Below are 18,209 nucleotides of genomic sequence, written 5' to 3' on the forward strand. Positions count from 1 at the left end.
AGGTTCATCTCTTGGACACAAAACCTATCTCCTTCCTGAACGGTATGATGGCTGGATATTCCCACCTGTACTTGAGAATGATTGTTTGTACAGATGAACGAGGCACCTTCAGGTATCTTAAACTTGTACCAAAGGATGAGTCAGACTTGTGCAAGTCCACAAATCTCTTCCTGATATCTTGGCTGATTTCTTTAGACTTTCCCATGATGCTACACAAAGAAGCAGTGTGTTTCAGGTGTGCATTCAAATATATCCACAGGTGTGTCTCTAATTAACTCAGATGTTGCCAAAAAGAAGCTTCCAAACACATGACATCATCATATGGGCAGTCCAGAATTGTTTAAAGGCATATTGATCTTAGTGTATCTAAACTTTTGACTTTGCAGTAAGTAACAAAAATGCCTTAAATGCCTTAAAACATTTTCGTTCTCTCTCTCCTTATTCTGGGATTTGGCAAATAATAATTATGGTAATCCTAACTGACCAAAAACAGGAAAAACAATTTTGATTTCATGTCAGATATTGAAATAAAATATGCAAATGTGTCTTTTTATAAAGTGTATGGAAACTTATAGTTTTGGACGGTGTATTTGGATATGTATATGTATATATACAGTACAGACCAAAAGTTTGGACACACCTTCTCATTTAAAGATTTTTCTGTATTTTCATCACAATTAAAATTGTACATTCACACTGAAGGCATCAAAACTATGAATTAACACATGTGGAATTATATACTTAACAAACAAGTGTGAAACAACTGAAATTATGTCTTATATTCTAGGTTCTTCAAAGTAGCCACCTTTTGCTTTGATGACTGCTTTGCACACTCTTGGCATTCTCTTGATGCGCTTCAAGAGGTAGTCACCGGGAATGGTTTTCACTTCACCAGTGGGATTTCTTGCCTTATAAATGGGGTTGGGACCATCAGTTGTGTTGTGCAGAAGTCTGGTGGATACACAGCTGATAGTCCTACTGAATAGACTGCTAGAATTTGTATTATGGCAAGAAAAAAGCAGCTAACTAAAGAAAAACGAGTGGCCATCATTACTTTAAGAAATGAAGGTCAGTCAGTCCGAAAAATTGGGAAAACTTTGAAAGTGTCCCCAAGTGCAGTGGCAAAAACCATCAAGCGCTACAAAGAAACTGGCTCACATGAGGAACGCCTCAGTAAAGGAAGACCAAGAGTCACCTCTGCTTCTGAGGATAAGTTTATCCGAGTCACCAGCTTCAGAAATCGCAGGTTAGCAGCAGCTCAGATTAGAGACCAGGTCAATGTCACACAGAGTTCTAGCAGCAGACACATCCCTACAACTGTTAAGAGGAGACTTTGCGCAGCAGGCCTTCATGGTAAAATAGCTGCTAGGAAACCACTGCTAAACACAGGCAACAAACAGAAGAGACTTGTTTTGGGCTAAAGAACACAAGGAATGGACATTGGACCAGTGGAAATCTGTGCTTTGGTCTGATGAGTCCAAATTTGAGATCTTTGGCGACGCAGAAAAGGTGAACGGATGGACTCTACATGTCTGGTCCCCACCGTGAAGCATGGAGGAGGAGGTGTGATAGTGTGGGGGTACTTTGCTAGTGACACTGCTGGGGATTTATTCAAAATTAAAGGCATACTGAACCAGCATGGCTACCACAGCATCTTGCAGCGGCATGCTATTCCATCTGGTTTGCGTTTAGTTGGACCATCATTTATTTTTCAACAGGACAATGATCCTCCAGGCTGTGTAAGGGCTATTTGACCAAGGAGGAGAGTGATGGGGTACTACGCCAGATGACCTGGCCTCCACAGCCACCAGACCTGAACCCAATCGAGATGGTTTGAGGTGAGCTGGACCGCAGAGTGAAGGCAAAAAGGCCAACAAGTGCTAAGCATCTCTGGGAATTCCTTCAAGATTGTTGGAAGATCATTCCCAGTGACTACATCTTGAAGCTCATCAAGAGAATGCCAAGAGTGTGCAAAACAGCCATCAAAGCAAAAGGTGGCTACTTTGAAGAACCTAGAATATAAGACACAATTTCAGTTGTTTCACACAGTATATTATTCCACATGTGTTAATTCATAATTTTGATGCCTTCAGTGTGAATGTACAATTTTCATAGTCATGAAATTACAGAAAAATCTTTAAATGAGAAGGAGTGTCCAAACTTTTGGTCTGTACTGTATACTATATATATATATATATATATATATATACAGTATCTGCATTGTGAATCTGCACCCTACTACTCATCTGTCTCCACACCCTCCATGCACATGATAACTGCACTTGATACTTGACTATTGCACTTAAACAAACGGGCTGATGACTGGATCATGCAGCTTTATATGAAAATCCCTATTTATTATAATTGCCAGACCTGAAATAACAAGCACTTTTCACCTATTGTGTCCCCCCATTTCCTTGTAGATTGTAAGCTTGCGAGCAGGGACCTCACCCCTAACGTCACTGTTTAAATTGTCTTAACTTGTACTGAATTTATTGTCTGTACATGTCCCCGCTTATTGTAAAGTGCTGCGGAATTTGTTGGCGCTATATAAATAAAAATTTATAAAAATTATTATTATTATTATTAAATTATTATTATTATTTTTATTAATATATATATATATATATATATATATATATATATATATATATATATATATATATATATATATATATATATGTATAACGCTGGGAGCGTCACTCTGTCCGAAGCCTTTATAGACTGCACAAGCGCAAGCGCCGACGCAGTCTGGCCCCCACAGAGTGACGCTCCCAGGAGATCGCGGTATGCGTAAACACTGAACGCACACCGCGATCTCCACCGGAGAGTCAGGGACCGCCAGGAGGGTGAGTATATATTCACCTGTCCCCCGTTCCAGCGCTGCGTGCGGCTCCGTCTCCCGGGTCCTCTGCTGTGTTCACAGTTCAGAGGGCGCGATGACGCGCTTAATGCGCGCCGGCGCCGCCCTCTGACTGAACAGTCACAGCCAGAGGAGCCGGAAGATGGCGCCGCGCAGCGGTGGAACAGGACAGACAGGTGAGTATAGCAAGTGCTGGGGCACCTGACCCCCACAGCGCACCGGTGTCCCCGCCTGCTCAGGCCCCCAGCACTCGGCGCCCAGTGAGGGGCATATACAATGGAGCATCTTATGGGGGGCATATAATACAATGGAGCATCTTATGGGGGCATATAATACAATGGAGCATCTTATGGGGGCATATAATACAGTGGAGCATCTTATGGGGCCATCAACCATAATGGAGCAGTGTACGGGGGCATACACACTGGAGCATCTTATGGGGGCCATAAACCTTTATGGAGCTGTGTACGGGGGCATACACACTGGAGCGTCTTATGGGGGCCATAAACCTTTATGGAGCAGTGTACGGGGGGGCATACACACTGGAGCGTCTTATGGGGGCCATAAACCTTTATGGAGCTGTGTACGGGGGCATACACATTGGAGCATCTTATGGGGGCCATAAACCTTTATGGAGCAGTGTACGGGGGCATACACTATGGAGCATCTTATGGGGGCCATAAACCTTTATGGAGCAGTGTTCGGGGGGCATACACTATGGAGCATCTTATGGGGGCCATAAACCATAATGGAGCAGTGTACGGGGGCATATGCTATGGAGCATCTTATGGGGGCCATCAACCATAATGGAGCAGCGTATGGGGCATATGGATGGGAGAAGCAAATTAAAGAATGGTGGCGCAGGATGGGAGCAGCACATGACAGAACGGGGGCGCAGGATGGGAGCAGCACATGACAGAATAGGGCAACACATGACAGAACGGGGGTGCAGGATGGAAGCAGCACATGACAGAACGGGCGCAGGATGGGAGCAGCACATGACAGAACAGGGGCACAGGATGGGAGCAACACATGACAGAACAGGGGCACAGGATGGGAGCAGCACATGACAGAACAGGGGCACAGGATGGGAGCAGCACATGACAGAACAGGGGAGCATGATGGGAGCAGCACATGACAGAACGGGGGCACAGGATGGGAGCAGCACATGACAGGATGGCAGCAGCAAATGACAGAATGGAGGCGCAGGATGGGTGCAGAACATGTCAGAATGGAGGCGTAGGATGGGTGCAGCACATGTCAAAATGGAGGCGCAGGATGGGAGCAGCACATGTCACAATGGGGGCGCAGGATGGGAGCAGCACATGACAGAATGGGGGCGCAGGATGGGTGCAACACATGACAGAATGGGGGCGCAAGATGGGTGCAACACATGGCAGGATGGGGGCGCAGGATGGGTGCAGCACATGACAGGATGGGGACGCAAGATGGAGCAGCACATGTCAGAATGGGGGTGCAGGATGGGAGTAGCACATGTCAGAATGGGGGTGCAGGATGGGTGCAGCACATGACAGGATGGGGACGCAGGATGGAGCAGCTCATGACAGGACGGGGACGCAGGATGGAGCAGCACATACCAGGATGGAGACCATATGCCAATATAGATGCTCGCCACCCGGGCGTAGAACGGGTTCAATAGCTAGTATATATATAAATATATGAACACACTGCTCAAAAAAATAAAGGGATCACTAAAATCTCACATCCTAGATATAACTGAATGAAATATTCCTGTTGTAAATCTTTATTCATTACATAGTGGAATGTTTTGAGAACAATAAAACCTAACAATGATCAACGTAAATCACAACTAATATCCCATGGAGGTAAGGAGCTGGAATGATGCTCAAAATCAAAGTGGAAAATGATGTTACAAGCTGATCCAACTTCAGTGGAAATGATGCTCAGTAGTGTGTGTGGCCTCCATGTGTCTGTATGATCTCCCTACAAAGCCTGGGCATGCTCCTGATGAGGTGGCGGATGTTCTCCTGAGAGATCTCCTCCCAGACCTAGACTAAAGCATCTGCCAACTCCTGTACAGTCTGTGGTGCAACGTGACATTGGTGGATGGTGCGAGACAGGATGTCCCAGATGTGTTCAATCGGATTCAGGTCTGGGGAACGGGCGGGCCAGTCCATAGCTTCAATGCCTTCATCTTGCAGGAACTGCTGACATTCCAGCCACATGAGGTCTGGCATTGTCCTGCATTAGGAGGAACCCGGACCAACCGCAAGAGGATTTGGTTTCACAAGGGGTCTGCGGATCTCATCTTCGTACCTAATGGCAGTCAGGCTACCTCTGGCGAGCACATGGAGGGCTGTGCGGCCCTCCAAAGAAATGCCACCCCACACCATAACTGACCCACTGCCAAACTGGTCATGCTGAAGGATGTTGCAGGCAGTAGATCGTTCTCCACGGCGTCTCCAGACTCTGTCACGTCTGTCACATGTGCTCAGTGTGAACCTGCTTTCATCTATGAAGAGCACAGGCGCCAGTGGCGAATTTGCCAATCCTGGTGTTCTGTGGCAAATGCCAAGCATGCTGCACGGTGTTGGGCTTTGAGCACAACCCCCATCTGTGGACGTCGGGCACTCAGACCTTCCTCATGGAGTCAGTTTCTAACCGTTTGTGCAGACACATGCACATTTGTGGCATGCTGGAGGTCATTTTGCAGGACTGGGAGTGCTCCTCCTTGCACAAAGACTGAGGTAGCAGTACTGCTGCTGGGTTATTGCCCTCCTACGGCCCCTTCTACATCTCCTGGTGTACTGGCCTGTCTCCTGGTAGCGCCTACAGCCTCTGAACACTACGCTGACAGACACAGCAAACCTTCCTCCTGTTCCTCCTTGCACAAACACTGAAGTAGTGGTCCTGTTGCTGGGTTGTTGCCCTCTTACGGCCCCCTCCACGTCTCCTGGTGTACTGGCCTGTCTACTGGTAGCGCCTACAGCCTCTGGACACTACACTGACAGACACAGCAAACCTTCTTTCGACAGCTCGCATTGATGTGCCATCCTGGATGAGCTGCACTACCTAAGCCACTGATGTGGGTTGTAGAGTCCGTCTCATGCTGTGAAAGCACAACCAACATTCAAAAGTGACCAAAACATCAGCCAGAATGCGTTGGTACTGAGATGTGGTATGTGGTCCCCACCTGCAGAACCACTCCTTTATTGAGTGTGTCAGGATAATTGCCAATAATTTCCATCTGATGTCTATTCCATTTGTACAACAGCATGCGAAATTGATTGTCAAACAGTGTTGCTTCCTAAGTGGGCAGTTTGATTTCACAGAAGTTTGATCTACTTGGAGTTATATTCTGTTGTTTAAGTGTTCCCTTTATTTTTTTTATACACACACACACACACAGGACATAATGACCAAGAGGAATGGCTAATAAATCCATGTGCCGTATGATGTGCGGATAAATATAAAAAAAGGTGACTTCAAAGCGCTGGTCCAATTAGTGCAGCAGACATAATTATACATTCAGGAGGTATTTAAGAGACCTATAAAGCATGTACCGCAGTTATAAAGATCAGCTTAAATGTAATCTTGCCAAATCTAGAGACCTACTTTGAAGCCACAGCAGCCTCTCTTAAGGCTAGATTTATAAAAAGGTTACCTAGGGCAAAGTCAACGTTATGCAAATCATCCCTTAAAAACAGTAACATTTGCCAATCTATAACTCTTAAAAACATAGACTGAAAATGGTTTGAATGCTTCAAATTAAAAGGACTCGTCTGCATTTCCACTTTAATTAGCTGCTGGAATATGAGCTTTAAAATGAGTCCTTTATAGCTTTCCAGCCTCAGCTGCCGGTGGTGAACAGGCGAACAATTTGTATTATTTTTCTTTTTCTCATTACCATTTGATGGCTTAAAAGCTGTAAGGCAAATTACCTGATCAACCGGAACCTCCACTTTAGTGTTTTCATCTTCCTGAACTTCTGATGCCCCCCACATTTCTGATCTGTCTTCACCAGCTTTGAAAATGCCATCATCTGCACACAAAAAAAAAAAAGCGAGAAAAAATATGGTTTTACTGAAATATGGCTCGATTCTGGCCCTCGGTGGTGGAATAAAACAACTACAGCTGCTGGACTGATCATTGAGCAGAATAAAGTTGTACAATCCATTCCAGTGCAGTAATCATCCAGTCATCTGGGAATTAGCAATCATCAGCAAATGGCACGAACATCTGAAAACATCTTTACACTTTACAGAGCTTCGTACTGAAAATGCACAGATATATGTGTTACAGCACTGGCAATGCTTCTAGGAGTCTGACAATGCGCAAACACAGTTTATTGAAAAAAATTGGTTACAACACAAATGGTATACATTATTAAATAGATCTCGTACGCTTGATGAGACTGGAGTACTTACTTTAAAAATCCATTTCAAAATAGCTGAACAAACAAAAGATTAAAATGAGCATGTCCTTAGTATTGATGAGCGAATGTGCTAGGATGACATGTCATCAGATAATATTCGAGCACGCCGAAAACAATGTTCGAATCCCGGCGCATGCATATCTCACGGCTGTTCGACACATTGGTTGTCTAACAAACAAGCAATCCCTGCATGTGTTGCGGCTGTCGAATGGCCGCGAGACATGCAGCGACGGGGACTCGAACATATTATTCAGACACTCGGTTAGCACAAGGGCATTCTCGGGCAACACCTTATCCTAGCACATTCGTCCAAGATTTCTAAAAAGCTCTTTATACTATTACATGGTTATATAGCCATTTTCTCCATAGATTTTCAAAGTAAGTACACCTGCCTCTTCTCGTCTAATAAATCTATGAAACATTTAATGCAGTTTGTACCGTGAAATCTAGTGACCCATCCGCTTTAAATAGCTTGGAGATGTAGATTTAATCTTTGAATTCAACCATGACCAGCCTATACACGGTAACTTCTACTCACTTAGTGAGTGCTACTTTTCATGTCATACTGAGATCACTCTAATCAGGGACTCAATATATACATGTGGCCCTCAAGTTTTCAGCATGTGGCTTCACAGCTAGTGGCAACTATGGGTGATCTAATGCAGAATTTTACAAATAAAGACCTAAAGCTCATTTGCCCCATTTTCTTGACATACCCTTGGCTTGTATTAACCTGTGGAAAAAAAATACCTGTTTTTATGTGATCACCTTCCTTTAAATGGAATGAAGCCAAAAAGGGTTCGTCTTCCTCTTTATTCGGACCTAACCGAATCTCCCTGGTAGCATCTATGGTACACATGCCCATGTGTGCACAAGGAAAATAAAGGACATCACGACGTTTCTGAAACCCAGAACGGGACCTTGCATCAGTGCACTAGACATAATAGGACCCAGTAACATCTGTTATACCTGAACATGGCTCACAGCATACAAAGAAGTGGTTGGCATTCCTTGTTCTGCTGGTTCAGTGATCCTGGGAAACGCAATTATTTCTGCTATCAATCTCAGACAGGTAGCATTTGTGTGCCATCCTGAGTAGCGATGAATGATCAATGACATGTGACCTCTCATAATATATACATTATGGCATGTGTCTATCTTGCATATACGTTGTATATCACACAAACAGGGGCATAACTATATTAAGTCCAACAGCACCCGAGCCCTCAAGCCCAAAAGATCCTAATTGCCCACATGAAAAGAGTATTACAATTAAAAGCCTGAGATAGTTGAGGGCCCCGTTTAGAGATTTTGCATTGGGGCACACGAGCTTCAAGTTAAACCACTGAAGACAAATACATTGCAGAAAAGATGATGTCCCACTTGGTCCAGTCTTGACCTAAAAGAAGAGGAGACCTAGAGTGTTGCAGAATAGATCGGGATGAGTTGTTGCCATCATTTGAATGGGGTTGTCCGACTTCAAAGGTGTTGCCTAACTACTATTTTCCTTGGACCTTCACTCCTGGAGAAATCTTAAGGTTTCATCAACTTCCAGAAAGAGTGCATTTCATACGTTACATACGAACCTAAAAGTGACTTGCTGGATGCTGTCTATGAAATATGTATGATGGTGATACTATGTCTTAGTTTACTCATCATTACAACCATTGAAACTTTTTGGGTCACCAACCCATTACAAACTCCATGTGAAATGGGGATGTCAAACACAGGCAAACGGATTGATGAAGCAACAATAGCAACATAACTACCATAGGCAATGACTGGCTGACCCACAAGCCATAACTATGTGCATTTATAACAATAGGCAGCCACCCCCTCCATGAATGGTAGGTGTGTGAGTGGTTGATTCATCAGTATTTTGTACCTTTGCTGCTCTCGCTGTTATCAATCTGACCTGGTGTTGGTAAAGCTGTTTCTTATCAGTTATTTTGTAATTTATGAACTTCTGTGAGCCAAAGTTTTGGAAATGCCAGTAAAATCTTTAAACCACTCACTCTCCCCAAAAAAAGACACCAGTGGAAAAATGTTGATAAAGCACTCAGTCAGTGACCAAAAAAAATTAAAAAAAGACACCTTATGTTTACAAAACTCCAGAAAAAAAGAAGTGATTCCTTAAAGGGAACCTATCACCAGGTTTGGCCGATAAGAGATATGGCCATCACCTTTCAGGGCTGATATACAGCGTTCTATAATGCTTTATATCTGCCCCCAACCCGACCTGCAAGAGAAGAAAAATTACTTTTATTATACTCACCTGCAGGGCGGTCCGGTCAGAGGGGTGCCTCCCATCTTCTTGTGATGCCGCCCTCCTTCTTGCTTTGTGTGGATGACGCATCTCCTTGGCACTGTGTTCCTGCACAGGCCTACTTCTCTGCCCTGTTGAGGGCACAGCAAAGTACTGCAGTGCGCAGGTGCTAGGAAAGGTCAAAGAAACCCGGCGCATGCGCGCTGCAGTACTTTTGCTCTGCCCTCAACAGGGCAGAGAAGTACGCCTGCGCTAGAGCGCTGTGCCGAGGAGACTGTGTGGATGACGAAGGGATGTGCCATCCACACTAAGCAAGCAGGAGGATGGGGATTGTAAGAAGATGAGAGAAGTCAGACCAAGAACAGCGACACCCATCGGACCGGACCGCCCCGCAGGTGAGTATAATAAGTTATTTTTCTTCTCTTGCAGGTCGGGTTGGGGCAGATATACAGAATTATAGAATGCTGTATATGAGTCCTGAAAGGTGATGGCCACATCCAAGCTCTACAGTCGTCTGACTGTTCCCTGACCAATAGTAATGGAGATTGTAGAATTGATGCTTTAGAATTAAACATTTTTAAAGTTTATTTTTTGAATAAAATGCTAATCCTGAACGAAGTACCTGTTAATTAACATTGACTTCCAAAAGATGAATGAACATTAAAAGAATAAGCTCGGTGTAATGGAAAAAAAATCCCACATCTGACAAGACGAAAAAGGCAGATATGTATAATTATATATATATATATATGTATATATATATATATATATATATATATATATATATATATATATGTGCTCACTCTGACTAGACAGCCTTAATTACGGTATCTCCTTGCTCGTCACCCACATGCATATGCATGCAAACATGTCTTACACAATCAATGACAGAACAATTTATCACACGTAACGCTACAACATATGGTGAAACTGGTGTCTAGCTGATTCTCAGGGAAAATGGTGATGATCTTTTTTTTTTAATTTAGTTATTTTTGAATGGGCCCTAAATATCAGCACCATTTATAACGCAGCCAGTGTGAGATTCTGCCATTCTCTTTTATATGGAAAAATAGGGGAAAAAAGATCAAAAGGGTTTTATTCTTTTTTTTTCAAAATGTACAGGGCCTTGAGCTAAATGTTACATAGCAATGTATCTGAGGCAGACGCCTATTAGCAATCTAAACACGTGCAAGTCCTTTGGCTTCCAGGATAATCTATGCATGCGCCTTTGTAGCTGAGGTAACTCCATACAATAAAGTTGGGAAAGCATCGCATTTAAGAAATAAATAAATAAAATGAAATAAAAGCCATACAGCTAGGCATTACATCATCTAGATCTGAATCTCAGAGAGCAGCGATTGTTTGTAGTCCTTGATATAAAAGGGAGGAGAATACAGTGTAATGAATAGAAGCTTCTGCAGCTGGAGAAATGTCAGGACGGGTCCGCGGCAGCTCTGTCTTGCATCTTTCCTATCTCGCTTTTATTTGACAACAGACCATAATTATAAAATGTGTGATCTCATTTTATATGCTGCAAATCTGGAACAACATTTTCCATAGCAATTGGAGTCAGGGGAAAAAAAATCTACAATGAAACCAGTGAGCTGGTACTGCTAGCAAAAAGGTATGGAGATGTTAGACTGGATTCACACATGACACAAAGCCATTTCCTGACATTAGGATGCGGATATCGTGCACAACAATATGTACAGCAATAACGGCACATAGGGCCAAACTCTTTAAATGTGGAAAAATTGTGTGTGATGGAGCAATTATACTCCTTTTCATAAATTCTTGATCTTTGGAAGCTATGGAAGATTTGCATGTTCCAACACACGTGGTCAAAATTGTTGGTACCACTCGTTTAATGACAGAAAAACCCACAATGGTCACAGAAATAACTTGAATCTAACAAAAGTAATAATGAATAAAAGATCTATGAAAATGAACAAATGAAAGTCAGACATTGATTTTCAACCATACTTCCACAGAATTTAAAAAAAATAAAACTCAAAAAATAGGCCGGACAGAAATGATGGTACCCTTAACTAAATATTTTGTTGCCCAACCTTTTGACGCAATCACTGCAATCAAACGATTCCTGTAACTGTCAATGAGAATTCTGCACCTCTCGACAGGTATTTTGGCCCACTCGAGAGAAAACTGGTCCAGTTGTCTCGTGTTTGAAGGTTGCCTTTTGCAGACAGCATATTTCAGCTCTTTACAAAGATGCTCAATAGGATTTAGGTCAGGGATCATAGAAGGCCACTTCAGAATAGTCCAATGTTTTCCTCTTAGCCAATCTTGGGTGTTTTTAGCTGTGTGTTTTGGGTCATTATCCTGTTGCAAGACCCGTAACCTGCGACTGAGACCAAGCTTTCTGACATTGGGCAGCACATTTCTCTCTAGAATGCCTTGATAGTCTTGAGATTTCATTTTACCCTGCACAGATTCTAGACCCCTGTGCCAGATGCAGCAAAGAAGCCCCAGAACATAACACAGCCTTCTCCGTGCTTCACAGTAGGGACAGTGTTATTTTCTTAATAGGCTTCATTTTTCCATCTGGGAACGAAGAGCTGATGTGCCTTGCCAAAAAGTTCCATTTTTGTCTCATCTGTCCTTAGCACATTCTCCCAGAAGCTTTTTGGCTTGTCAACATGTGGTTTGGCAAACTCCAGTCTGGCTTTTCTATGAATTTTTCAACAATGGTGTCCTCCTTGGTCGTCTCCCATGAAGTCCACTTTGGCTCATACAAAGACGGATGGTGCGATCTGACACTGATGTTCCTTGAGCTTTAAGTTCACCTTTAATCTGTTTAGAAGTTTTTCTGGGATCTTTTGTTACCATTCAAAATATCCATCTCTTTCATTTGTTATCAATTTTCCTCCTGTGGCCACATCCAGGGAGGTTGGCTACAGTCCCATGGATTTTACATTTCTGAATAATATGTGCAGCTGTAGTCACAGAAACATCAAGCTGCTTGGAGATGGTCTTATAACTTTTACTTTTCAGCCCTTAGCGACCGCTGATATGCCTTTTAATGGTGGTAGTTAAGGGTACTTAACCCACAGCACCGTTAAATAACGGTGCTGTGGAAAATGTGTATAGCGCCCCCCAGAGTTGGATTTTCTCTGGCATCTCCATTGCCAGGGGTAGCCGAGACCCAAGGGAACATGATTCGGGTTGGTTTTTACCGACCCCCGGGTTGCGATCGCCAGGAATTAACCATTTACAGGTGACCTAAAAAAACAAAAACCGCGATTTGCATTTAATTTTTCTGTCCTCCGATGTGATCGCTGTTGTGAATTCTGTGGCAGAGCTCCCTCCTGTGGTCACAAGTGGTGATTCTCTCTGTGAGCTTCCGTTGGTGGAGGGAAGTGGTACTGCGGCTTCTGAGTTTCCTCCCTCAGGTGATGTGGTGAGGTCGTTAGGTGCTGCTCTACTTAACTCCACCTAGTGCTTTGATCCTGGCTTCCTGTCAATGTTCCAGTATTGGACTTGTTTTCCTCCTGGATCGTTCCTGTGGCCTGCTGCTCTGCATAGCTAAGTTCTTCTTTGCTATTTTGTTTGTTTTTTTTCTGTCCAGCTTTTCTATTTGTTTGCTGGAAGCTCTGGGACGCAGAGGGTGTACCTCCGTGCCGTTAGTTCGGTACGGAGGGTCTTTTTGCCCCCTTTGCGTGGTTTTTAGGGTTTTGTGTTGACCGCAAAGTTACCTTTCCTATCCTCGCTCTGTTCAGAGGGTCGGGCCTCACTTTGCTAGATCTATTTCATCTCTATGTTTGTCTTTTCATCTTAACTCACAGTCATTATATGTGGGGGGCTGCCTTTTCCTTTGGGGTATTTCTCTGAGGCAAGGTAGGCTTATTTTCTATCTTCAGGCTAGCTAGTTTCTCAAGCTGTGCCGAGTTGCATAGGGAGCGTTAGGCGCAATCCAAGGCTGCCTCTAGTGTTTGTTGGAGAGGATCAGGGATTGCGGTCAACAGAGTTCCCACGTCTCAGAGCTCGTTCTATGTTTTTGGGTTATTGTCAGATCACTGTATGTGCTCTGACCTCTATGTCCACTGTGGTACTGAATTGCCTAGTCATAACAGTACAGGAAGCCAAAAGTACTAATGATTCTCAATAGAGGGAAAAAAGAAGTTCTGAGACCATTCTTTTTTCTCTGCACTGTGTTTTGCCTTTTTTTTCCCCTAGACATTTGGGTGGTTCAGGACACAGGTGTAACAATGGACATTAGAAGTCTGTCTTCATGTGTGGATCAGCTCTCGGCAAGAGTACAAAAGATTTAAGACACTATTGATCAGAAATCTATGTTAGAACCAAGAATTCCTATTCCTGATTTGTTTTTTGGAGATAGAACTAAGTTTCTGAGTTTCAAAAATAATTGTAAACTATTTCTGGCCTTGAAACCTCGCTCCTCTGGTGATCCAGTTCAACAGGTTTTGATCATTATTTCTTTTTTGCGTGGCGACCCTCAGGACTGGGCATTTTCTCTTGCGCCAGGAGATCCTGCATTAAGTAATATCGATGCGTTTTTCCTGGCGCTCGGATTGCTGTACGACGAACCTAATTCAGTGGATCAGGCAGAAAAAAATTTGCTGGCTCTTTGTCAGGGTCAGGATGAGATAGAGTTATATTGTCAGAAATTTAGAAAGTGGTCCGTGCTCACTCTATGGAATGAATCTGCGCTGGCAGCTATGTTCAGAAAGGGTCTCTCTGAAGCCCTTAAGGATGTCATGGTGGGATTTCCTATGCCTGCTGGTTTGAATGAGTCTATGTCTTTGGCCATTCAGATTGGTAGACGCTTGCGTGAGCGTAAATCTGTGCACCATTTGGCGGTATTACCTGAGCTTAAACCTGAGCCTATGCAGTGCGATAGGACTTTGACCAGAGTTGAACGGCAAGAACACAGACGTCTGAATGGGCTGTGTTTCTATTGTGGTGATTCCACTCATGCTATCTCTGATTGTCCTAAGCGCACTAAGCGGTTCGCTAGGTCTGCCACCATTGGTACGGTACAGTCAAAATTTCTTCTGTCCGTTACCTTGATCTGCTCTTTGTCATCGTATTCTGTCATGGCATTTGTGGATTCAGGCGCTGCCCTGAATTTGATGGACTTGGAGTATGCTAAGCGTTGTGGGTTTTTCTTGGAGCCCTTGCAGTGTCCTATTCCATTGAGAGGAATTGATGCTATGCCTTTGGCCAAGAATAAGCCTCAGTACTGGACCCAGCTGACCATGTGCATGGCTCCTGCACATCAGGAGGTTATTCGCTTTCTGGTGTTGCATAATCTGCATGATGTGGTCATGTTGGGGTTGCCATGGCTACAAGTCCATAATCCAGTATTAGATTGGAAATCCATGTCGGTGTCCAGCTGGGGTTGTCAGGGGGTACATGGTGATGTTCCATTTCTGTCAATTTCGTCATCCACCCCTTCTGAGGTTCCAGAGATCTTGTCTGATTACCGGGATGTATTTGATGAGCCCAAGTCCGATGCCCTACCTCCGCATAGGGATTGTGATTGTGCTATCAATTTGATTCCTGGTAGTAAGTTCCCAAAAGGCCGATTGTTTAATTTATCTGTGCCTGAGCACGCCGCTATGCGCAGTTATGTGAAGGAGTCCTTGGAGAAGGGGCATATTCGCCCGTCATCGTCGCCATTAGGAGCAGGGTTCTTTTTTGTAGCCAAGAAGGATGGTTCGCTGAGACCTTGTATAGATTACCGCCTTCTAAATAAGATCACGGTTAAATTTCAGTACCCCTTGCCGTTGTTATCTGATTTGTTTGCTCGGATTAAGGGGGCTAGTTGGTTCACCAAGATAGATCTTCGTGGTGCGTATAATCTTGTGCGAATTAAGCGAGGCGATGAATGGAAAACTGCATTTAAGACGCCCGAGGGCCATTTTGAGTACCTAGTTATGCCATTCGGACTTGCCAATGCTCCATCAGTGTTTCAGTCCTTTATGCATGACATCTTCCGAGAGTACCTGGATAAATTCCTGATTGTGTACTTGGATGACATTTTGATCTTCTCGGATGATTGGGAGTCTCATGTGAAGCAGGTCAGAACGGTTTTTCAGGTCCTGCGTGCTAATTCTTTGTTTGTGAAGGGATCAAAGTGTCTCTTTGGTGTGCAGAAGGTTTCATTTTTGGGGTTCATCTTTTCCCCTTCTACTATCGAGATGGATCCTGTTAAGGTCCAAGCCATCCATGATTGGACTCAGCCGACATCTCTGAAAAGTCTGCAAAAGTTCCTGGGCTTTGCTAATTTTTATCGCTTCCTCTGCAATTTTTCTAGTATTGCTAAACCATTGACCGATTTGACCAAGAAGGGTGCTGATGTGGTCAATTGGTCTTCTGCTGCTGTGGAAGCTTTTCAAGAGTTGAAGCGTCGTTTTTCTTCTGCCCCTGTGTTGTGTCAACCAGATGTTTTGCTTCCGTTCCAGGTCGAGGTTGATGCTTCTGAGATTGGAGCAGGGGCTGTTTTGTCGCAGAGAGGTTCTGATTGCTCAGTGATGAAACCGTGCGCCTTCTTTTCCAGGAAGTTTTCGCCTGCTGAGCGAAATTATGATGTGGGCAACCGAGAGTTGCTGGCCATGAAGTGGGCATTCGAGGAGTGGCGTCATTGGTTTGAAGGAGCTAAGCATCGCGTGGTGGTATTGACTGATCATAAGAACTTGACTTATCTCGAGTCTGCCAAGCGGTTGAATCCTAGACAGGCTCGTTGGTCGCTGTTTTTTGCCCGTTTTGACTTTGTGATTTCGTACCTTCCGGGCTCTAAAAATGTGAAGGCGGATGCTCTGTCTAGGAGTTTTGTGCCCGACTCTCCGGGTTTGTCTGATCCGGCGGGTATCCTCAAGGAAGGAGTAATTGTGTCTGCCATCTCCCCTGATTTGCGGCGAGTGCTGCAAAAATTTCAGGCTAATAAACCTGATCGTTGTCCAGCGGAGAAACTGTTTGTCCCTGATAGGTGGACGAATAAAGTTATCTCTGAGGTTCATTGTTCGGTCTTGGCTGGTCATCCTGGAATCTTTGGTACCAGAGAGTTAGTGGCTAGATCCTTTTGGTGGCCATCTCTGTCGCGGGATGTGCGTACTTTTGTGCAGTCCTGTGGGATTTGTGCTCGGGCTAAGCCCTGCTGTTCTCGTGCCAGTGGGTTGCTTTTGCCCTTGCCGGTCCCGAAGAGGCCTTGGACACATATCTCTATGGATTTTATTTCAGATCTCCCCGTCTCTCAAAAGATGTCAGTCATTTGGGTGGTCTGTGATCGCTTCTCTAAGATGGTCCATTTAGTACCCTTGTCTAAATTGCCTTCCTCCTCTGATTTGGTGCCATTGTTCTTCCAGCATGTGGTTCGTTTACATGGCATTCCAGAGAATATCGTTTCTGACAGAGGTTCCCAGTTTGTTTCGAGGTTTTGGCGAGCTTTTTGTGGTAGGATGGGCATTGACTTGTCTTTTTCCTCGGCTTTCCATCCTCAGACTAATGGCCAGACCGAACGAACCAATCAGACCTTGGAAACATATCTGAGATGTTTTGTTTCTGCTGATCAGGATGACTGGGTGTCCTTTTTGCCTTTGGCTGAGTTCGCCCTTAATAATTGGGCCAGCTCGGCTACCTTGGCTTCGCCATTTTTCTGCAACTCTGGGTTCCATCCTCGTTTCTCGTCAGGACAGGTTGAGTCTTCGGACTGTCCTGGTGTGGATACTGTGGTGGACAGGTTGCAGCAGATTTGGACTCATGTAGTGGACAATTTGACCTTGTCCCAGGAGAAGGCTCAACGTTTTGCTAATCGCAGACGCTGTGTGGGTCCCCGACTTCGTGTTGGGGATCTGGTTTGGTTATCTTCTCGTCATATTCCTATGAAGGTTTCCTCTCCTAAGTTTAAACCTCGTTTCATTGGTCCGTATAGGATTTCTGAGGTTCTTAATCCTGTGTCTTTTCGTCTGACCCTTCCAGATTCTTTTTCCATACATAACGTATTCCATAGGTCATTGTTGCGGAGATACGTGGCACCTATGGTTCCATCTGTTGACCCTCCTGCCCCGGTTTTGGTGGAAGGGGAGTTGGAGTATATTGTGGAGAAGATTTTGGATTCTCGTGTTTCAAGACGGAAACTCCAGTATCTGGTTAAGTGGAAGGGTTATGCTCAGGAAGATAATTCCTGGGTCTTTGCCTCTGATGTCCATGCTCCCGATCTTGTTCGTGCCTTTCATGTGGCTCATCCTGGTCGGCCTAGGGGCTCTGGTGAGGGTTCGGTGACCCCTCCTCAAGGGGGGGTACTGTTGTGAATTCTGTGGCAGAGCTCCCTCCTGTGGTCACAAGTGGTACTTCTGCTGATTCTCTCTGTGAGCTTCCGTTGGTGGAGGGAAGTGGTACTGCGGCTTCTGAGTTTCCTCCCTCAGGTGATGTGGTGAGGTCGTTAGGTGCTGCTCTACTTAACTCCACCTAGTGCTTTGATCCTGGCTTCCTGTCAATGTTCCAGTATTGGACTTGTTTTCCTCCTGGATCGTTCCTGTGGCCTGCTGCTCTGCATAGCTAAGTTTTCCTTTGCTATTTTGTTTGTTTTTTTTCTGTCCAGCTTTTCTATTTGTTTGCTGGAAGCTCTGGGACGCAGAGGGTGTACCTCCGTGCCGTTAGTTCGGTACGGAGGGTCTTTTTGC

General features: G+C 44.5%; 1 protein-coding gene across 4 annotated transcripts in view; it reads right to left on the reverse strand.

Moving 5' to 3' along the window:
• The window catches only part of DCDC2 (doublecortin domain containing 2), a 235,344-nt gene that overhangs the window by 19,877 nt on the left and 197,258 nt on the right, over positions 1–18,209 (reverse strand). For all 4 annotated transcript variants that reach the window (XM_069730878.1, XM_069730876.1, XM_069730877.1 and 1 more), the window contains one exon: positions 6,787–6,887. In XM_069730878.1, coding sequence (XP_069586979.1) covers positions 6,787–6,887 — 101 coding nt within the window. The remainder of the gene's footprint in view (positions 1–6,786; positions 6,888–18,209) is intronic.

This window comes from Ranitomeya imitator, chromosome 6 (genome assembly GCF_032444005.1).
Source record: "Ranitomeya imitator isolate aRanImi1 chromosome 6, aRanImi1.pri, whole genome shotgun sequence".
NCBI lineage: Eukaryota > Metazoa > Chordata > Amphibia > Anura > Dendrobatidae > Ranitomeya > Ranitomeya imitator.